The sequence below is a fragment of the Bubalus kerabau genome, chromosome X, assembly GCF_029407905.1.
Source record: "Bubalus kerabau isolate K-KA32 ecotype Philippines breed swamp buffalo chromosome X, PCC_UOA_SB_1v2, whole genome shotgun sequence".
In the NCBI taxonomy this organism is placed as follows: domain Eukaryota; kingdom Metazoa; phylum Chordata; class Mammalia; order Artiodactyla; family Bovidae; genus Bubalus; species Bubalus kerabau.
Genome location: NC_073647.1, coordinates 80239264 through 80263268, shown reverse-complemented (window position 1 = coordinate 80263268; position 24005 = coordinate 80239264). Strand labels below are relative to the sequence as shown.

The window sequence follows — 24005 nt, the reverse complement described above, 5'->3', positions numbered from 1 at the left end:
TCCTCTTACAACTACACAAGAGGTTGCCCAAGAAGTCAACGTCAACCATTCTACAGTCAGAATGCCATAGATAGCTGGCACTCTTCAGCACTCAGCTTTGTTTATGGTCCAACTCTCACATCCATACATGACTACTGGAAAAACCATAACTTTTACTCTATGGAGCTTTGCAGGCAAAGTATTGTCTCTGCTTCTTAATATGCTGTCTAGATTGGTCATAGCTTTTCTTCCAGGAGTGTCTTTTAATTTCATGGCTGCACAGGACATGGAAACAACCTAGATGTCCATCAGCAGATGAATGGATAAGAAAGCTGTGGTACATATACACAATGGAGTATTACTCAGCCATTAAAAAGAATACATTTGAATCAGTTCTAATGAGATGGATGAAACTGGAGCCAATTATACAGAGTGAAGTAAGCCAGAAAGAAAAACACCAATACAGTATACTAATGCATATATATGGAATTTAGAAAGATGGTAACAATAACCCTGTATACGAGACAGCAAAAGAGACACTGATGTATAGAACAGTCTTTTGGACTCTGTGGGAGAGGGAGAGGGTGGGATGATTTGGGAGAATGGCATTGAAACATGTAAAATATCATATATGAAATGAGTCGCCAGTCCAGGTTCGATGCACGATACTGGATGCTTCGGGCTGGTGCGCTGGGACGACCCAGAGGGATGGTATGGGAAGGAAGGATGGAGGAGGTTTCAGGATGGGGAACACATGTATACCTGTGGCAGATTCATTTTGGTATATGGCAAAACCAATACAATATTGTAAAGTTAAATAAAATAAAATTTAAAAAAATAATAATAATTTCATGGCTGCAATCACCATCTGCAGTGATTTTAGGACCCAAGAAAATAAAGTCTGTCACTCTTTCCACTGTTTCCCCACCTATTTGCCATGAAGTGATGGGACTGGATGCCATAATCTTAGTTCTTTGAATGCTGAATTTTAAGCCAACTTTTTCACCCTCCTCTTTCACTTTCATCAGGAGCTCTTTAGTTCCTCTTTGCTTTCTCCCATCAGAGTGGTTTCATCTGTATATCTCAGGTTATTGATGTATCTCCCAGTAATCTTGATTCCAGCTTGTGCTTCATGCAGTCTGGCATTCTGCAAGATGTACTCTGCACATAAGTTAAACAAGCAAGGTGACAACATAGAGCCTTACAGTACTCTTTTCCCAATTTTGAACCAATCAATTGTTCCATGTCCAGTTCTAACTGTTGCTTCTTGACTTGCATACAGATTTCTCAGGAGGCAGGTCAGGTGGTCTGGTATTGCCATCTTTTGAAGAATTTTCCACAGTTTGTTACGAGTCAAAGGCTTTAGCATAGACAATGAAGTAGATGTTTTTCTGGAATTCTCTTGCTTTTTCGATTATCCAATGGATGCTGACAATTTGATCTCTGGTTCCTCTGCCTTTTCTAAATCCAGCTTGAACATCTGGAAGTTCTTGGTTCACCTACTGTTGAAGCCTATCCTGGAGAATTTTCACATTACTTTGCTAGTGTGTGAGATAAGTTCAAACTACCGCAATTGTGTGGTAGTTTGAACATTCTTTGGCATTGTCTTTCTTTTGGATTGCAATGAAAACTGACCTTTTCCAGTCCTGTGGCCACTGCTGAGCTTTCCAATTTTGCTGGTATATCGAGTGCAGCACTTTAACAGCATCATCTTTCAGGGTTTGAAATAGCTCAGCTGGAATTCCATCACCTCCACTAGCTTTGTTCATGTGAATTTTTAGGAACGTCTAATAAGAGCACTGTGAAGTGAAATTCACTCAGTCGTGTCCAACTCTTTGTGACCCCATGAACTATACAGTCCATGGAATTCTCCAGGTCAGAATACTGGAGTGGGTAGCCTTTCCCTTCTCCAGGGCATCTTCCCAACCCAGGGATCAAACCCAGGTCTCCTGCATTACAGGTGGAGTCTTTACCGGCTGAGCCACAAGGAGGAGAAGGGGACGACAGATGGCTGGATGGTATCATCCACTCAATGGACATGAGTTGAACCAACCTCTGGGAGTTGGTGATGGGCAGGGAAGCCTGGCCTGCTGTAGTCCATGGGGTCGCAAAGAGTCGGACATGACTGAGCGACTGAATTGACTGAATAAGAGCACCGTTTCAATATTAGGAAAACTGGATTCTTGTTTTCAGGCTTATAGTAAATAGCTGAAAAGTCACTTAGCCTCTCTGGAATTCAGCTTCCTTATAAATATCCTTATAGATAAAATGAAGAACTAGAAGTAAGTGATCTGTAAGGTTTGTTGCAAGTTCTCAAAGGTGAATGTTAATGACAGATCAGCAACTTGGCCTCTGTTCTTATGCAAATGGCTTGAACTTAAAAACAGGATTCAGGGAAGATGGCATTAGGAGCAAAGTTTCTGAATCTCCCCCTAAGACCCCCATAAAAATAGACAGTGCAATCAGGATACCAAAACCAAACACCCAGGGACAAGATCTACAACAAAGATAGGTGACAAAATATTGTGATGAACTCCAAAATACAAGTGGGTCATTAGGAAACTTCAATAGCTATAAGATCCACCTGGTATCAGAAACTGTACAAGGAAAATGACCAGAAGACAAAGAAATCTGTGACAGCATTGATGGCCAGAAAACCCCAAAATCAGGTACTCACTGGAAGCTTGGGAGGTCATTCTGAGAATAACAGCAGCAAGTGGGAGGGGACATTACAGGCTCCAAGCTGTGGATGAGTGCAAAGGTACCCCTGGGAATGCTAGAGGTGAGAAAGTGGAGATGGAGTTGGGCCCTATGAACTCAGGAAAATGAAAAACTGTCCTAGATAAATTCCTGCATGGAGGAGTAACAATTGGGAGTGAGTGAGTGCTCAGTCATGTCCAACTCTTTGCGACCCCACAGACTGTAGCCCACCAGGCTCCTATCTCCATGGAATTTTCCAGGCAAGAATACTGGAGTGGGCTACCATTTCCTTCTCCAGGTGATCTTTCGAACCCAGGGATTGAATCTGCGTCCCTTGCATTGGCAGCTGAATTCTTTGCCACTAGGCCACCTGGGAAGCCCAGTCCAAAAGAACTGCAGTTATTTTTAAAAAGGTAAGCCCTTATCCTTTAGATACATAATGAAATATTTACAGATGGAACAATATGACATATAGGATTTTCATTAAAATAATCCAGGATTGGAAGCTGAAATGAGAAGGTGGATGGTACCAAATGAAAGAGATAGGCCATAAATTGATAACAGTTGAAACTGGGAAACGGGTACATGAGGAGTTTTATTATTCTCTTTTTTTAAGTTTGAAACTGGCCATAATAAAACATTTAAAAAATAAAATTTAGTACGAAATTTAGTGACATAATGAAAGGCTGAGTCTATGAAATAAAATAATCCCTTGGAAAACAGACATTTAGTATTTTGTTCTTTGAGAAAACTACATCAACTCAAATCTCTTAATGAAAGTTTTACTAAGTAATATAATATTTGACAAAGACCTATTTCATACCAGGAAATAAAATAAACAGATTCAACTACAATTAATTTTCACTTGATTTTCTTAATGCTAGTATTTCTGTTTTATCAATTTAAATTTTATTAATTTAAATGACTAAAATCATCTTTCAGAGCAAAGTATATCCCAGCTGAGCTCTCTTCAAATTTAATAGCAATATTTAACTTGTGATAAGGAAAATAAAGTCTCTTGTTCAGAACATATTTTACTTAAGTGTCACAGAAGAAAAATGACCTTTAGTGTATTACTTATAAAGCTATGAGACTAAAATAGATGATAAGAGAGATTGTGCTTATCCCAAGAATGTTACAAAATCATGCAACAAATAACCTTTCTTCCTTATACGAATCCTTTCATGAAATCTATTTTTTAAAAAGTAGAGAGAAAAACCTTATGATCCTTACAAACTAAATTTCAAAAGAGCCTATGAATTTGTTACTATATATCATTCCTTGAGGTAAACCACTTCAAATTAAGTTTTACACACAGTCATATGTATTTAAGAGAAAATTGGCTACATTTCATTGAGAAAACATTGAGGATAATATTTTATACTATTTATTAAAAAGCTGAACACTGATTACACTGAGTTTACTAAAATAAAACAAAACATAAAATTTTATCTAATGAAAATAATAATTTTATTGCATTAAGAATTTCTAAAACACTGTAATGAGAGAGATAAACCAAAATCAATGTAAAAAGTTTGTCAGTCATTTGTCAATGATCTTGCACTTGAAAATACACATTAAAAATCAGCATGACTTTTCTTTTTCATTTCTCTCTTACACTGCAAATATGACACAATGCTAAGGAAAATATTTTACTCACCCATAACCCAACCCCTAATATTTTTTTTTTTCATTTTTCCTTTACTTATTATTCTTTGTCCACAGGTATACATTAGGCAGTAAAGGATGGGAAAACAGACAACAGGGCTTAAGTACTGTACCCAAAGCCACATACCCAGTAAATGGCAAAGTTAATATCAGAACCTATATAGTCTGGGCCCAGAGTCTGTGCTCTTAAGTACTATCCTGCTTCAGGACATCTAAATCTCTTTGTCCATCTCCATTAAGTAATCTTACAATTAATTCAGTTTCCCAAATGACTTGAATTTTGGAAATAGGTACTTATTGGTAGATACCAATAATGCTATAAAGGGCTTCCCAGGTGGTGCTAGTGGTAAAGAACCAACCTGAAAATGCAGGAGACAATAAAATGGCAGGTTCAATCCCTGGGTCAGGAAGATCCCCTGGAGAAGATCATGACAACCCACTCCAGTATTTTTGTCTGGAGAATCCCATGGACAGAGAAGCCTGGCGAGCTATGGTCCCTGTGTTTGCAAAGAGTCATAGGCAACTGAAGCAACTTAGCACAGCACAATAATGCTATAAAGGTATGTTCCTTTTTGTAAATTAAGAAATCGGCATTCAGTGGTAGCTATTAAATGTAGAAGGAATCAAAGATCTAAACAAAAATATCATTTTGGAAGTCCTAATGAAAACACTTATTCATATAAGGAATACCAATCAATTTTAAAACAATGCAGTGAATAGCTGGTATCAAACAATGTTTTTTGCATAGTGCCAGAAGCAATATACAGATTATTTTCAATACACAAGGGAAAAATACATCCATACAATGGAGGCATCATATTGTCATCATCCTAATCCTGGGTCAATCTTAGCAACACTCACAGTGGATCAACCAGATATTTTGTGTCTTCTGGTATGATTCAACATGATACCTGTATCACCAAAGATGTTCTAGCCAAAAATGTTAACCTTGAATCCACCAAGCCTTTAGATATATATTTCAGTTTATAGGAAAGACAGTCTAGAGGAACAAGGTAAATGATATTATGAGCAAGAAAGCAGGCAAATCTAAAAGGGAAGGATCACAGGCCTAGCCTCTCTTTGACATCTCAGTCATCTAAGCCTGGTTGTTAGGCCGACTGTCGCCCTCCTTGCCTGAATAAAGGTAACCTAGCTCCGTTGAGGTAGTCTCTCCTTCTTTTCTGCCTTGGACCGAACTATACCTTACAAAAGTTAAATACAGTCTGTGTGCTAGATAAGATAAAACTACTGGAATGAAAAGAAAGGTGAGAATTATGTACTGAAAAGTTGCAGAAAAACACATACTTAATGATCTTATTGTGTCATGAATGTGTGAGTGTGTTTATGACATTATATATTTCCTAAGGGAGAGAGGGGCTTGAAAAGCTGAAAACTGAAGGGCAAATAAATAAAATCATCTTGGTGAATATGCATGACCTACTGAAGTTGAAGATTTGCAATCCTAGAATACTACAAAATACTAATAGCTGTGGGTAGGGGAAGGGGGGTTACCACTAAATGAATCTATACAGATGAATCTCACAAGCATAACATTTATGAAGGAAAGCATGTCACGGAAAAAAACATCGAATTTTTGACAAGTGTCAAAAACAGAAAAAACTAACAACATATAGTTTGGGGATATAAACATGTAATAAAAAAACACTTCAAAAAAAAAAAAAAAAGAACAATTAAAGCAGTGTGTCATAATGGTTATGGCATGGGAAAGGAAAGGAAGATGGACAGTGATACATATACATACACGGAGCTCCCAAGGTCCTGGTAATGTTCTTTTTCTTCAGCTGGGTCATACATACATGTCACTTTGTTATTGTTCATTGAAAGAAAGAAATTATATATATATACACACACACACACACACACACACATTTGTATGTATAATCTTGTAATAAAAATTATCCTGAACCATACTGTAAAACTGCCTACTCCATCCACTCTCCAGAATCCTTTGAGACATTGGGGCTCTCCAATATACATTATATTATTTCAGTCAGTTCAGTCGCTCAGTTGTGTCCGACTCTGCGACCACATGAATCGCACCACACTAGGCCACCCTGTCATCACCAACTCCCGGAGTTCACTCAGACTCACGGCCATCGAGTCAGTGATGCCATCCAGCCATCTCATCCTCTGTCGTCCCCTTCTCCTCCTGCCCCCAATCCCTCCCAGCATCAGAGTCTTTTCCAATGAGTCAACTCTTCGCATGAGGTGGTCAAAGGACTGGAGTTTCAGCTTTAGCATCATTCCTTCCAAAGAAATCCCAGGGCTGATGTCCTTCAGAATGGACTGGTTGGATCTCCCTGCAGTCCAAGGGACTCTCAAGAGTCTTCTCCAACACCACAATTCAAAAGCGTCAATTCTTCGGCGCTCAGCCTTCTTCACAGTCCAACTCTCACATCCATACATGACCACAGGAAAAACCATAGCCTTGACTAGACGGACCTTTGTTGGCAAAGTAATGTCTCTGCTTTTCAATATGCTATCTAGGTTGGTCATAACTTTCCTTCCAAGGAGTAAGCGTGTTTTAATTTCATGGCTGCAGTCACCATCTGCAGTGATTTTGGAGCCCAGAAAAATAAAGTCTGACACTGTTTCCACTGTTTCCCCATCTACTTCCCATGAAGCGATGGGACCGGATGCTACGATTTTCGTTTTCTGAATGTTGAGCTTTAAGCCAACTTTTTCACTCTCCATTTTCACTTTCATCAAGAGGCGTTTTAGTTACTCTTCACTTTCTGCCATAAGGGTGGTGTCATCTGCATATCTGAGGTCATTAGGTTATTGATATTTATCCCAGCAATCTTGATTCCAGCTTGTGTTTCTTCCAGTCCAGCGTTTCTCACGATGTACTCTGCATAGAAGTTAAATAAGCAGGGTGACAATGTACAGCCTTGACGTACTCCTTTTCCTATTTGGAACCAGTCTGTTGTTCTAGGTACAGTTCGAACTGTTGCTTCCTAACCTGCATACAGATTTCTCAAGAGGCAGGTCAGGTGGTCTGGTATTTCCATCTTTTTCAGAATGTTCCACAGTTTATTGTGATCCACACAGTCAAAGACTTTGGCATAGTCAATAAAGCAGAATTAGATGTTTTTCCGCAACTCTCTTGCTTTTTCCATGATCCAGCAGATGTTTGCAATTTGATCTCTGGTTCCTTTGCCTTTTCTAAAACCAGCTTGAACGTCAGGAAGTTCACGGTTCACATATTGCTCAAGCCTGGCTTGGAGAATTTTGAGCATTACTTTACTAGCATGGGAGATGAGTGCAATTGTGCGATAGTTTGAGCATTCTTTGGCATTGCCTTTCTTTGGGATGGGAATGAAAACTGACCTTTTCCAGTCCTGTGGCCACTGCTGAGTTTTCAATATTTGCTGGCATATTGAGTGCAGCACTTTCACAGCATCATCTTTCAGGATTTGAAATAGCTCAACTGGAATTCCATCACCTCCACTAGCTTTGTTCATAGTGATGCTTTCTAAGGCTTACTTCACTTCACATTCCAGGATGTCTGGCTCTAAGTGAGTGATCACACCATCGTGATTATCTGGGTCGTGAAGATATTTTTTGTACAGTTCTTCTGTGTATTCTTGCCACCTCTTATTTATATCTTCTGCTTCTGTTTGGTCCATTTCATTTCTGCCCTTTATCGAGCCCATCTTTGCATGAAATGTTCCCTTGGTATCTCTAATTTTCTTGAAGAGATCTCTAATTTTTCCCATTCTGTTGTTTTCCTCTATTTCTTTGCATTGATCACTGAGGAAGGCTTTCTTATCTCTTCTTGCTATTCTTTGGAACTTTGCATTCAGATGCTTATATTATTTACAAATTTTACTATGATAAGCAGCTTTAAAATAGATGCTGTCAGCCTTGTAGCTTTTTACCTCTATTAAGTGATGTTCTCACAATAAATTCTCAGATCTGGAGTTACTGAGTCTAATAGAACAAACATATGTACAATTCTTAGGACAAATCATTGTATTATTTTGCTAAAGTGTTGTCCCAATTCATAATATCATCAGCATTTCAACTAAATACAACTTTATCAACAATTAGTTGATGTTAATATTCTTAAAGCATTAAATTTGTAAAAACTTTTTGTGTTTTTAATTTGTGTGTTTAATGTTTTTAACTATTAGGTTATTTTGCACTTGACTACTGATCAGGAAAAATATTTTCCCCACAGTTTGTCAACTATCTGTAACTCGTCTTGTCTGTTTACATTCTCTGCCCATCTTACCTGTAGAGATCTTGATGTATTTCACACAAATTTGAAGGTATTATTTGTATGTAATTACTCCTTTGTTCTGGAGAAGGCACTGGCAACCCACTGTAGTACTCTTGCCTGGAAAATCCCGTGGATGGAGGGGCCTGGTAGGCTGCAGTCCATGGGGTCGCTAAGAGTCGGACAGGACTCAGCAACTTCACTTTCACTTTTCACGTTCATGCATTGGAGAAGGAAATGGTAACCCACTCCAGTGTTCTTTCCTGAAGAGTCCTAGGGACGGGGGAGCCTGGTGGGCTGCCGTCTATGGGGTCGCACAGAGTTGGACACGACTGAAGCAACTTAGCAGCAGCAGCAGCAGCAACAATAGCCCTTTGTTATGAATTACAAATATTCCTGTTTTCCTTCTTCTTTTAGTTTGCTATTTTTCAGAGAAGATGCTGTAATTTTTTATATATTCTAACATTTCCTTTTGTTTCTTGAGATTTCAAAGAGGAAAAGTTATCATTTCCCTACAGATCAGATGATCCATCTATGCCCACTTAACAGTTCCAACTATACTCAAAGAGACACTCAGATTACTGGCAGAAAGTTCAAAAATTGTTCCTATAATGAAAAAATAAAGGCAGTATTTCAATTAGTGGAGTAGATCAATGGTGTTAGAATAACAAGTTAATGACTTAGAAGGAAAACCCCTCATATTCTAGAATAAAGTAAATCTCAGGTGTATTAAAATTTAAATGTAAGATATAAAATATTAAAAAGAAACAGAGTCAATATTTACTAATCTTTGAGGGGAAGGCTTTCTATGCATAACTCCAAAGGCAGGAACCATAAAAGAAAAAAAACAATTAATACACACATAAAAATTATCAAGTTTCACACATGAAAAACTGCCATGAAAATAGAATGCAAATTTATAAAATACATAACAAAGAATTAAAGATTTTAATATATAAAGAATCATTACATATTGAAAAGGGAAAAAATCGCACAATAGGAACATGGGTAAAAGCAATGAATAAAAGAAATAAATTGACCAATATACCTATTAAATAATCTCACTTAAAATCTGAAAACATAAATTCAGACAAGGAAACATTTTCTGGCTATAATGTTGACGTTCATAGAAAATACTGAAAGACTATGGGAAAGTAAGTGTTCTCATACTCCGCTAGTGATACTAGATTAGCAATCTTTCCTTAAGGTAATTCATCAATACAAATAAAAATCATTACATAACCACCCCCTAAATTCAATTTAACATTTACAGTTCTAGGTATTTGTCCTAAGGAAAAAACTAAATACATACAAAAGGTTTAGGTACACCATGTTCATCATAGTATCACTTCATGAAAGTGAAAAACTGAAAACTTTAAATGTCAAAAAAAAGTTGATAAGTTAAATAAATGACAGGATATCTAAAGAAATACTAGTGTATTTATTAATCATCTACTAGAAATGCCATTTAATAAGCTTTTGGAAGTGACATTTTTTGGGGTGTTAGTTCTAAAAGGTCTTGTAGGTCTTCATAGAACCGTTCAACTTCAGCTGCTTCAGCGTTGCTGGTTGGGGCATAAACTTGGATTACTGTGATGTTGAATGGTTTGCCTTGGAAACGAACAGAGATCATTCTGTCTTTTTTGAGAATGCATTCAGGTGATGCATTCTGGAATCTTTTGTTGACCATGATGGCTACTCCATTTCTTCTAAGGGATTCCTGCCCGCAGTAGAAGATATAATGGTCATCTGAGTTAATTCACCCATTCCAGTCCATTTTAGTTTGCTGATTCCTAGAAAGTCAACGTTCACTCTTGCCATCTACTGTTTGACCACTTCCAATTTGCCTTGATTCATGGACCTAACATTCCAGATTCCTATGCAATATTGCTATTTACAGCATCAGACCTTGCTTCTATCACCAGTACCATCCGCAACTGGGTACTGTTTTTGCTTTGCCTCCATCCCTTCATTCTTTCTGGAGTTATTTCTCCACTGATTTCCAGTAGCATATTGGGCACCTAGCGACCTGGGAACTTCCTCTTTAACTATCCTATCATTTTGCCTTCTCATACTGTTAATGGGGTTCTCAAGGTAAGAATACTGAAGTGGTATGCCATTCCCTTTTCCAGGGGACCTCATTCTGTGAGCACCCAAAAAAGATGTCCTTTTCATTATAGGGGACTGGAATGCAAAAGTAGGAAGTCAAGAACACCTGGAGTAACAGGCAAATTTGGCCTTGGAATACAGAATGAAGCAGGACAAAGGCTAATAACTTTTGCCAAAAGAACACACTGGTCATAGCAAACACCCTCTTCCAACAACACAAGAGAAGACTCTATACATGGACATCACCAGATGGTCAACACCAAAATCAGACTGATTATATTTTTGCAGACAAAGATGGAAAGCTCTATACAGTCATCAAAAACAAGACCAGGAGCTGACTGTAGCTCAGATCATGCACTCCTTATTGCCAAATTCGGACTTAAATTGAAGAAAGTAGGGAAAACCACTACACCATTCAGGTATGAACTAAATCAAATCCCTTATGATGATACAGTGGAAGTGAGAAATAGATTTAAGGGACTAGATCTGATAGATACAGCGCCTGATGAACTATGGACGGAGGTTCGTGACATTCTACAGGAGACAGAGATGAAGACCATCCCCATGGAAAAGAAATGCAGAAAAGCAAAATGGCTGTCTGGTGAGGCCTTACAAATAGCTGTGAAAATAAGAGAAGTGAAAAGCAAAGCAGAAAAGGAAAGATATAAGCATCTGAATTCAGAGTTCCAAAGAATAGCAAGAAGTGATGAGAAAGCCTTCCTCAGTGATCATTGCAGAGAAATAGAGGAAAACAACAGAATGGGAAAGACTAGAGATCTCTTCAAGAAAATTAGAGATACCAAGGGAACATTTCATGCAAAGATGGGTTCGATCAAGGACACAAATGGTATGGACCTAACAGAAGCAGAAGACATAAATAAGAGGTGGCAAGAATACACAAAAGAACTGTACAAAAAAGATCTTCACGACCCAGATAATCATGATGGTGTGATCACTCACCTAGAGCCAGACATCCTGGAATGTGAAGTCAAGTGGGCCTTAGAAAGCATCACTACGAACAAAGCTAGTGGAGGTGATGGAATTCCAGTTGAACTATTTCAAATTCTGAAAGATGATGTTGTGAAAGTGCTGCACTATATATGCCAGCAAATTTGGAAAACTCAGCAGTGGCCACAGGACTGGAAAAGGTCAGTTTTCATTCCAATCCCAAAGAAAGGCAATGCCAAAGAATGCTCAAACTATCGCACAATTGCACTCATCTCCCATGCTAGTAAAGTAATGCTCAAAATTCTCCAAGCCAGGCTTCAGCAATAAATGAACCGTGAACTTTCAGATGTTCAAGCTGGTTTTAGAAAAGGCAGAGGAACCAGAGATCAAATTGCAAACATCTGCTGGATCATCAAAAAACCAAGAGAGTTCCAAAAAATACATCTAATTCCGCTTTAATGATTACGCCAAAGTCTTTGACTGTGTGGATCATGATAAACTGTGGAAAATTCTGAAAGAGATGGGAATACCAGACCACCTGACCTGCCTCTTGAGAAACCTATATGCAGGTCAGGAAGCAACAGTTAGAACTGGACCTGGAACAACACACTGTTTCCAAATAGGAAAAGGAGTACGTCAAGGCTTTATATTGTCACCCTGCTTATTTAACTTCTATGCAGAGTACATCATGAGAAATGCTGGGCTGGAAGAAGCACAAGCTGAAATCAACATTGCTGGGAAAAATATCAGTAACCTCAGATATGCAGATGACACCACCCTTATGGCAGAAAGTGAAGAGGAACTAAAAAGCCTCTTGTTGAAAGTGAAAGAGGAGAGTGAAAAAGTTGGCTTAAAGCTCAACATTCAGAAAACGAAGATCATGGCATCGGGTCCCATCACTTCATGGGAAATAGATGGGGAAACAGTGGAAACAGTGTCAGACTTTATTTTTCTGGGCTCCAAAATCACTGCAGATGGTGACTGCAGCCATGAAATTAAAACACGCTTACTCCTTGGAAGGAAAGGTATGACCAACCTAGATAGCATATTCAAAAGCAGAGACATTACTTTGCCAACAAAGGTCCATCTAGTCAAGGCTATGGTTTTTCCAGTAGTCATTTATGGATGTGAGAGTTGGACTGTGAAGAAAGCTGAGCATCGAAGAATTGATGCTTTTGAACTGTGGTGTTGGAGAAGATTCTTGAGTGTCCCTTGGACTGCAAGGAGATCCAACCAGTCCATCCTAAAGGAGATCAGTCCTGGGTGTTCTTTGGAAGGAATTATTCTAAAGCTGAAACTCCAATACTTTGGCCACCTCATGCGAAGAGTTCACTCATTGGAAAAGACTCTGATGCTGGGAGGGACTGGAGGCAGGAGGTAAACGGGACGACAGAGGATGAGATGGCTGGACAGCATCACTGACTCGATCAACGTGAGTTTGCGTAAATTCTGGGAGTTGGTGATGTACAGGGAGGCCTGACGTGCTGCAGTTCCTGAGGTCTCAAAGAGTAGGACACGACTGAGCTACTGAAGTGAACTGAACTGGAAGTCACATAATCATAGAAGTTAAGAACAGGTAAAGGGTTGCCAGGTTTAGAGCTGAGAATACAATTTCACCCTCTCCAGTACTCTTGCCTGGAAAACCCCATGAATGGAGGAGCCTGGTGGGCTGCAGTCCATGGGGTCGCTAAGAGTCGGACATGACTGAGCGACTTCACTTTCACTTTTCACTTTCATGCTTTGGAGAAGGAAATGGTAACCCACTCCAGTGCTCTTGCCTAGAGAATCCAAGGGACGGGGGAGCCTGGTGGGCTGCCATCTATGGGATAGCACACAGTCAGACACGACTGAAGCGACTTAGCAGCAGCAGCAGAAGCAGCACGATTTAGAGATGTAGGAAGGAGGAAAGTGTTCGTGGCTATAAAAAGATATTATGAGAGACTACGATGAAACTGTTTTGTGTCTGGATTTGACAACAATCCACACATGTGATAAAATTACACAGAATTGAACACACACACAAGTATATGTTGGACTGGTGACATCTGAATAAGGTCATTCAGTTCAGTTCAGTCACTCAGTCGTGTCAGACTCTTTGCGACCCCATGAATCGCAGCACGCCAGGCCTCCCTGTCCATCACCAACTCCCAGAGTTTACTCAATGTCATGTCCATCAAGTCGGTGATGCCATCCAGCCATCTCATCCTCTGCCGTCCCCTTCTCCTCCTGCCCCCAATCCCTCCCAGCATCAGAGTCTTTTCCAATGAGTCAACTCTTCGCATGAGGTGGCCAAAGTATTGGAGTTTCAGCTTTAGCATCAGTCCTCCCAATGAACACCCAGGACTAATCTCCTTTAGGATGGACTGGTTGGACCTCCTTGCAGTCCAGGGGACTCTGAAGAGTCTTCTCCAACACCACAGTTCAATAGCATCAATTCTGCCCTCAGCTTTATTCACAGTCCAACTCTCACATCCATACATGACCACTGGTAAAACCACAGCCTTGACTAGACAGACCTTTGTTGGCAAAGTATGTCTCTGCTTTTGAATATGCTATCTAGGTTGGTCATAACTTTCCTTCCAAGTAGGCAGCGTCTTTTAATTTCATGGCTGCAGTCACCATCTGCAGTGATTTTGGAGCCCAGAAAAATTCAGTTTGACACTGTTTCCACTGTTTCCCCATCTATTTCCCATGAAGTGATGGGACCAGATACCATGATCTTCATTTTCTGAATGTTGAGCTTTAAGCCAACTTTTTCACTCTCCTCTTTCACTTTCATCAAGAGGCTTTTTAGTTGCTCTTCACTTTCTGCTGTAAGGGTGGTATCATCTGCATATCTGAGGTTATTGATATTTCTCCTGGCAATCTTGATTCCAGCTTGTGCTTCTTATAGCCCAACATTTCTCATGATGTACTCTGCATATAAGTTAAATAAGCAGGGTGACAATATACAGCCTGGACATACTCCTTTTCCTATTTGGAACAAGTCTGTGTTCCATGTCCAGTTCTTACTGTTGCTTTCTGACCTGCATATAGGTTTCTCAAGAGGCAGGTCAGGCAGTCTGGTATTCCCATCTCTTTCAGAATGTTCCACAGTTTATTGTGATCCACACAGTCAAAAGCTTTGGCACAGTCAATAAATAAGGTCATTTCATAAGGTCAATTATCTGTTTATATTACACGTATTTATGCAAGATGTTACTTACCACTGGGGAACGCTGGATGAAATATATACACGATCTTTCTATACTATTTCTTACAACTGCATGTGAATCTAAAATTATCTCCAAATAAGAAGTTATCTTTTTAAGACACTGAGGATGAAGATTTGCTTATTATGAAATGATATTCATAACACTGTGAACTGAAAAATAGAATAGCATACACACATCTATACACACAAAGTGCGAAATGGTCTGGAAATATAGACATAAAAGTGTTAGTTATTACTATTATTTGTTAATGACAGGGCCCTTGGAGGGAAAAGATATTATCACATCCACTCTGTCAATTAGTAATAGGATGAATCCATTCTAAATGCTGACAACTGTTGACAATTATAGGAACCAAAAGAACCAATCAACCACCCCCCCAAAAAAATAAAGCTTCATGAACAGAACAATGAGTCCCATACTTGATCTTGAAAACTTAATTTACAAGCACATAAAACTAAAAAAGAAATTTTAAATGACAAAATGGCAAACCCTTGCACACACACAAATAACCTATAGGGCATTTCTAACAATGATTTTATTTCTGTTGAAAATTATGTATCTTGTAATCAGTGAATAATTCCTAGGGAAACAGATTTTCAAGTAGAAATATGACTGTATTCTCTGACCCCATTTCTTGCCATTACTTCAGTGGCTGACTCTGTTTTTTCAGTTTTAAGGGATAAATACAACCAGGTCATTAGGTTCGCCTTCCTCAAAATGTTTGCAAGATGACAGCAGACATCATGATGCTGTCTATTATAAGGAGTTAACATCACAAGGCTTCTCTGGCATCAGGACTTTAATGTCAACAATAGTAACCCCCCAAAATGAAGCAATTGCCACAACTGAGCGACTGAACTGAACTGAACTGAAACTATAACACAATAATCTAACCTTGACAATATAAGGTATTTTTTCACATGGAAAAATACAACCAGTTCAGTCTAACAACACCTAGCCAGAGCAACTTCAGTCTTAACAGTCTGACCTCAGTCAAACCTAACTAAGTCTTAGGTTCCACATGTGTAAAATGGAGATAACAATAAGCATCTAGCAACAGACAAAGTTACCGTGATAATCAGATAAGATAATGCACTTTACGGGCTTAATATAGTACTCAGCATATAACAAATGCTAGAAATAATTTCATACATTTGTTTAACAGTGTGTTGTATATACTAAATTTAATTTTCTGTCATCTATTTAGCTTAGATAGCTCATACCAAAGTAACATAGAAAACTAAGGATTAGAACACAACTCAGCATCTTCCTAATATGCCTGATATCTGTATGTAAAATGTTATATCCCTACACTTTACTTTGTGCAAGCTTTTCCATCACAATTATTTTAAATGCATATACTGAAAAGCAGTTTAACAAATATGCAAATTCAGATCACAGATACATGATCCAAAACAATTCAAAGCAATACAAAATGACTAAAATTACCATTAACCAAAAGCCACTGTAACTCAACATGAACACTGGGCTGGACAAAAAATATGTATGAACACTACTTAGGAGAAAAAGCAGATACTGGTACTTTTATAAATGTGATATAAATGAAATCAGCCAAACGGTATGACATTATTCACTTAAACTCTTGGTAAAAATCCAATATAAGATCAAACACCCTTGTGAAGCACCACACGGGCAAACCTGCCCCTGGGCTCTTCACCTATTTTCAAACTAGTTTTTACATAGTCTCATTATGAATAACACAATACCTCTCATAATCATACTTGGAGAAGTCAATATCTGTGATAAATTCTCATCTTTTACACTGCCTTTTAATAAGATTATCAGAAAACCAAAAATGACAATAAATCAATCTTTCAAAAGTATCCCTATTTTGTTTGTTACAACTAAATATCCCCCAAAGTTTCCAATTTCTCTAGCACTTATGCATAATATATGTTTACATATACATATATATAGTTTGTAATATACATATGAATATAAACTGAGAAGCGTTAGTGATTTTTAAGCTGTTCTAGGTTTTAAACCATTTACATAGACCATTTTAAACCATTTACATAGTTACAAAGCCTAACTTTTCAGTTAGAAGATTGCACTGAAACTTAAGAGCGTGAGTAACAGGTCAACTATATGGATTTATAATTGTTTCTGCACATTGGGATTTTATGTTAAATATGAGAATGTGATGGCGAGCAGCCGTATTTGATTTTAATTGCTGTAGCCTGAGTTACCCAAAACATCATGAGAACACTGGAGGAAACAAGAAAATGACATGAGGCATGGGAGATGAAAATGATGCTGCAGAGAGAACTCTGGTTACAGATGCAGCTCTCTCTGAGTGATTGGTTCAAATTTATGATTTACAGAGAAGGGTAAGCTTCTCCCAAAGAATCTTCTCCACAGTTATATAATTCCCTTTACTTTTCTAGGTATTAACAACAGAAAAGACATACTTCTCCATCAATAAATGGCTGAAGAATTGCAAAGCATTTTTCAAACAGCAAAATCTGTATGCTTTCTTTAGTTTCTTCATCATTTTACACTGACAAGAGTTTCATACTATGCCTCAAACAAGATAAACCTGTTCAAAACCGTCAGGCAAAACAACAAATAATGCAAGCTGGTGAACAAAACAGAGTAAAAGAAAATGAAAGAAAATCACCAGTTAAGAAGTCTGATAGAAATAGTGGTAAGAGACATACAAAGGTTTTTCCCACCTAACAGCCAATGAGAAGAGCAGGACAATGACTCAGACACCTGAATCTTTCCACTGCTCTCCATGGAAACCATGAGCCTTTCCTAGGAAGCCTTCACTCTTTGACAGCAGTGGTGATAAAAGCCCCTCAGTAGGAGATAATGGGCTATAAATTTCAACTAGGTTTTCTGAACACCTACTAAGCATTTTAAATATTTATTCCACCAAATCCTCAACAGAACTCTCTGAGGTTTACTCTCTTTTAGAGCTAAGAAACTTAAGACATTCAAGAACATGTGTAAGGTGGCACAAGAGTCATAACTGATTCACACACAGTCTGTCCAATTTCAGAGCCACACTGTCAATCACTAAATTAGGTTATCCCACCTCTGAGATCTAATGCCTGATGATCTGAGGTGGAGCTGATGTAATAATAATTGAAATAAAGTGCACAATAAATGTAATGCACTTGTATCATCCCCAAACCAACCTGTCCCCCATCCATGGAAAAAATGTATTCCACAAAATCGGTCCCTGGTGCCAAAAAGATCAGGGACTGCTGCACTACACAATGCTCTCAAATAAGATACATACATATCAAAGTAAATAGAACATATGGATGGCATAACATTTATAAAACAAAAGGACTTTTAAAATACTACTTTCATTCCTACTAAATTATTCAGTTAATCAATATTCTCTAAACTTTTTGCCCTCAGCCACCCCCCTTAAATATATATGAATATATGTATGTGGGTGTGCTTCAGTGATACACACATGAAATATATTCCATAAAACTATACTCATCCTTATTACATATAATATATTCTAATACATATTCTGTTCCACCTTTGTTTTTTTTAAATGCTGGAATTGATTCCATGACCACAAATAGGTGGCATCTTGCAAAAAAAAAAAAAAAAACACTCTGCTCTAGACCACAGGTTCATGGATTTGGGGAAATACAGGCAAAAAAAAGCATGGACATCCTCTGATGTTAGAATCACATACTGGCATCCCAGGAATGGACTAAATAATACACATACATAAGACATCACTTGGCAGAAAGTCTGGCATAAACAGGTATTTAGTAAAAATCAGTTTCAACTATACCCCCGACAACATTACTGCCCCCCAACGTTTCAAGAAGCAATAGTTAGAACCAGACACAAAACAATGGACTGGTTCAAAATTGGGAAAGATGCACATCATGGCTGTACATTGTTACCGTGTTTATTTAACTTATATGCACAGTACCTCATGCGAAATGACAGGCTGGATGAAGCACAAGCTAGAATCAAGATTGCTGGGAGAAATATCAATAACATCTAATATGCAGATGACACCACCCTTATGGCAGAAAGGGAAGAGGAACTAAAGAGCCTCTCTGATAAAGGTGAAAGAGGAGAGTGAAAAAGGTGGCTTAAAACTCAACATTCAAAAAACTAAGATCATGGCATCCGGTCCCATCACCGCATGGCAAATAGATGGGGAAACAATGTAAACAGTTACAGACTTTATTTTCTTGGGCTCAAAAATCACTGTGGATGGTGACTGCAGCCATGAAATTATAAGACCCTTGCTCCTTGGGAGAAAAGCTATGAGAAACCTAGATAGCATATTAAAAAGCAGAGACATTACTTTGTCAATAAAGGTCCATCTAGTCAGTTACGTTTTTTCCACTAGTCATATATGGATGTGAGAGTTGGACCATAAAGAAGGCTGAGCACTGAAGAATTGATGCTTTTGAACTGTGTTGTTGGAGAAGACTCTTGAGAGTCCCTTGGACTGCAAGGAGATCAAACCTGTCAATTCTAAAGGAAATCAATCCTGGATATTCACTGGAAGAACATGCTGAAGCTGAAGCTCCAATACTTTGGCCACCTGATGAGAAGAACTGACTCATTAGAAAAGACATTGATGCTGGGAAAAATTGAAGGCAGGAGGAGAAGGGAACGACAGAGGATGAGATGGTTGGATGGCAGCACCGACTTATGGACACGAGCTTGAGCAAGTTCCAGGAGTTGGTGATGGATAGGGAAGCCTGGTGTGCTGCAGTCCATGGGGTCGCAAAGAGTCAGACACGACTGAGTGACTGAAGTGAACATCAAGAAATTCAGCTGTGCTACCCACATGACCTTTCCTGATGAAAGCAGTTTATCATTTCCAAGAAAATGATTCTTTATAAGCTGCTTTGATAGAAAAATTTCTGAAAACACTGACTTGACTTCAAATGAGGACTATATAAAATTTAGTCTTTTCTCAAGGACCCAGTGTCATAATTATGCACACACAATGGTAAATTTTAGAGTTGGGAGATGCCTATCTTAGAGGTCACCTAATTCAAGTCTCTCACTTTACAGATGAACAAATTGATGTTCCAAGATGTTATGCAACTTGCCCAAAGTCACCTAGAAGGAAGGTTAAGTGATTCCCTTTATGCCAGGCTGCCACAATGACTGATTCTGGACTATGCTGAGCATGATATAGCAAGGCAGTCAGGATTTACGAGCAATATCCCTGTAGTTTCCCCCATGTTTGTTATTTTTCTTATTTCATTTCTTTCCCCATAATCTTTAGCAATAAAATTATTAAATGAAAAGGATCCATGTTTATCCTCTGCAGGAAAAATGTTTAAGCTAGTCTACTCGACAGTCCATTTAGGGGAAGAACTCCAAAATATAATATGTGTGATGCACTTTAGAAAGGAAAGGGATGCTGAATGAATCTCTATGTGGTCTTCAGAAAACAAGAAGGATGCAATGAAAGGCCCACATTGTCTTAGAACAGCTCTGAGCATGTGACTGTCAGGAACCCCAAATATTTCCTCAGAAAAGGTAACACAGTAAACGTCACAAGGGCAGGGACTAGGTTCTCAGTAATTCTGGGCTGAATATTCTAAAAACTGTGTAGTCTGTCACTATGCCAAATGGTCCCAGGTCATTGTGTTGCCTGATGTAGGTTTGCATTTTAGGTGTTTGTCTCTCCCCTTTCACATTAGGCTATAAACTGTCACTTAGGTCTAATGACACCATCCAAACACAGCTTTTGCAGCAGTTGTTAACATCTCCTGTGTCTTCTCTGGAGGAAGAAATGCCAACCCACTCCAATATTCTTGCCTGGAAAATCCCATGAACAGAGGAGCCTGGTGGGTTACAGTCCAAGGGGTCACAGAGACGGACACGACTGAGTTTTCTAAAGTAAGAATGAATATGCTCTCGGTGAGAGAATGAGGGATTCCCCTATGCAAGAAGAATGCCAATAATATCCCATGATGCTTGTAACTTCCATCCCACCTGCCCTTATGTTGAATTGATGGCTCTGCTGCAGGTTACAGATTATATAAGATGCCAGATAAGTCACCTCCAGTGAGGTGCTATTATGTTATTATGTGACTAGGATGATTTTTAACCTGTGACCAATGATACTTCTCTGTAACCTACAAAGTTATTATTCAAATGTCTTTATAAATGGCAAATGTCTTAAAAATTACAACCGTGCACCCAAACTGAAGGCCACTTTCTAGACACTCATCTCTACATCTATTTTTTTAAGATAATTGCCATGATTTTTTTTCACTTTTAAATTTTTTTTTAATTTTATACTGGAGTCGCTATTCCATTTCTGTCCTCTTCCTTGAGGCTCCATTTGGCCCTCCTTCCTTATTTCAGTTTCTTCTATATTTTGCATGGTTTAAGTACTTTATCTTATTCCTCTGTTTTCAGGTGTTTGAGAGATTATTTCCTGTATTTTGTAATCAGGAGGAAATGGGCTTAACTAAGAAAATGCATACAAATCTTTATTTTCCCATAATCTCTTCAAAACATGTCCTTAATGAAAATGTTATATTATGAAGAATGAAAAGAAAAACAAGTTAATCAAGGCCAAAAGGATTTAAAATATTATCCACAGGTTATTTTACTTGATAAAGCAACTGTTTCTTTATGACATTTTAACTGAAACTAAATCTGCTAAAAGAAAAACTGCATCTCATAGCCCATTTCTTCATGTTTCTGATACATGCATGATTACTTCTGCTTTTGTTATCAAAACTGAATCTTTGAAATGCTGATTTTTCTATGATTGACTCAAGCCAGTATACTTAGTAAGGCAAACATATCTTAAAGGCCACTTTCAGCATACTACTTCAGAAGAGAAATATTCCAAACACATTAAAAATCACTCTTATTTAATAATGATTATAATTATTGAATTCATTTATTTGGGAATGACTTTTATCTACATACAAAGCTTCAAATCATAAATTTAAACAATGTGCTTGAAAAGTTAAACAGTGTTCACTAAGTGATATGAAAACCTCTAACTCAAGTAAGTTCTTCACATACTTAGAGAAGTAACATTACTCTCATGTTAATAAGTCTAAAATGAATCTTTTTCCAAATACACCAGATGTTTCCTGATGCAATTTTCTGGATCACTCACAGAATCTTCCTACCTCTATCATAACAGACTCCAAGAAGATGGATACAGTCCATATTACAAACTGAACTAGAGAGCAAAATACTTCTTATATAATAATTAACAGCACTTAATAATAAGAATTGCCACTTTTCAATTAAAATTTGAATCAAGAAACAATATTTTAATGATACAAAGTAATTTTTAAAACGCCCTAAGTTTCAAAGTACAACAAAAAAAAAGGGAGTAACACAGGACCCAAGTATGGTATAACAACTATTTTAAATGGATACTGTTCTAAGTTTCAAGATAGACTGGTGAGAATAAATAGAATCTACTGACTCCTTCCAGCTGTCATCCAAGATCTGTTCATAGCAGCTACAGCAAAGTAATTTGTAGCCATGCAATTCTCAGGTTGAGAATAAACATGTCCTTACTGTTTTGAGAACAATCACCCATGTAGAACTAGAATACGTGAATTTTTTGTTAGACAACACTGGAAAGGTTATTTAGTTTATCCTGCCTATATTCAAAACCAAGGAATATAGGCTCTGAGAGATTAAGTTCCTAACCCTAGAAATTCACACAGCTGGTTAATGGCCAAGCAAGATCTACAACCAAGTTTTCCCAGTTATTTCTATTAATATGGCTTAATTCTGAGTGTCAGAACTACTGATTCTCCTTTTAGTATACAATGGACTTTTGGAAATTTACCAGCAGTGTGATCTTGAGCAAACTGCAACCTTTTTAAGCTTTTTTCCTCCTCTGTAAAGTGTAGAAAATGCCTACTCTAACAAAGTCATGAGGATTACATACGATTTGTAAAGAGCTTAGCACACGGATTAGCAAATAATCAGTCGAAAATAGGTAGTTATTTTTACTCCCGACCTGGAAACATGGCTGCTCCTACTGTTTGAGAAGACAATGAGCTGAATTTATTAACACAATGGACAGGGTCTCATTCACCAGAGGTTCTCCAGCCTACCACATTCTGTAGACAGGACAAAACCCCACCCAACAAACTATTTCATCCCATCTAAAATTCACCCTTTACACTGTTAAGAAAAACAAAATAACAACTTTTCCAAATGTTTTCTGCCACGTGTTGTACGTGTAATTTGTCAACTAGAAACTGCAGAGGGAGTTCTGGCACCACCCAAAACATGAAGCATCAACCATGGGCAAACAAGAGCAAGATATGATCACACACCAAAACTGGACTCACAGACCTTATTTTCAGCTCATTTAGCTGTGGGTAGATAGATGGGTAGAAGAAAGCAAAATGATTTCTTTCCGCACAATAAAGCAGGAATAATGGCTACCTCAACAAATTACAACCTCGGACAGGACTGAGAGACTTCACTTTCACTTTTCACGTTTATGCATTGGAGAAGGAAATGGCAACCCACTCCAGCGTTCTTGCCTGGAGAATCCCAGGGACAGAGGAGCCTGGTGGGCTGCTGTTTATGGGGTCGCACAGAGTCGGACACGACTGAAACGAGTTAACAGTAGCAGCAGCAGCATGCTTCTCAACACAACAGAAAATAATCCACTTCCTCGCCTTAGTACATTTAAACGTAAATGGGTACCAACTGAGTAACAAACTGTATCCGAGATCCACTGAACCCTAGGATTATATAAATATATGAAAAATTCTATGAAATGGCGAGACAAAATAATGTGGAATATCACTTTGAAATCAACGAGGAAATCATAATGTCATGCCATGGTGTCTCCATTGATAAAATTCCCACCCTCCGTTCTCTTGACACTGCAAACCCTCCTCCCTCTAAGAAAATTACAGGAATCACCCGCAGCAACCAACCTCAGCAATCGGCATCAACCATATCGACCCCTACTCAAATGGCGCTATGCACCGCGGGTCCAAGCCCCTCCCTGGAGCGCCCAAGTCCCGCGTTGACTCCAGACTACCTCACTTCCTTTCCGTCCTTCCTCCCACACTCGACACCAACATTTCTCGCCGACCCTCACTCCTGACAGAGAAGGTAGAAATGGGACAGACTTCCTACACTTTGTCCAGGTAGTACCA

The 24005-nt window shown here is 38.4% G+C and overlaps 2 protein-coding genes across 3 annotated transcripts in view; both read right to left on the bottom strand.

The window, feature by feature from the left end:
• Positions 1-24005, bottom strand: part of CHM (CHM Rab escort protein) — a 239441-nt gene that overhangs the window by 215275 nt on the left and 161 nt on the right. The gene's annotated exons all lie outside the window — the stretch shown is intronic.
• LOC129639734 (craniofacial development protein 2-like) lies at positions 10015-24003 on the bottom strand. Its single transcript, XM_055564942.1, has 2 exons — positions 23781-24003; positions 10015-10310 (listed from the first exon to the last, which is right to left on the bottom strand). Exons 1-2 carry the CDS (start codon positions 23793-23795, stop codon positions 10059-10061), a joined length of 267 nt encoding a protein of 88 aa, XP_055420917.1. The 5' UTR covers positions 23796-24003; the 3' UTR covers positions 10015-10058.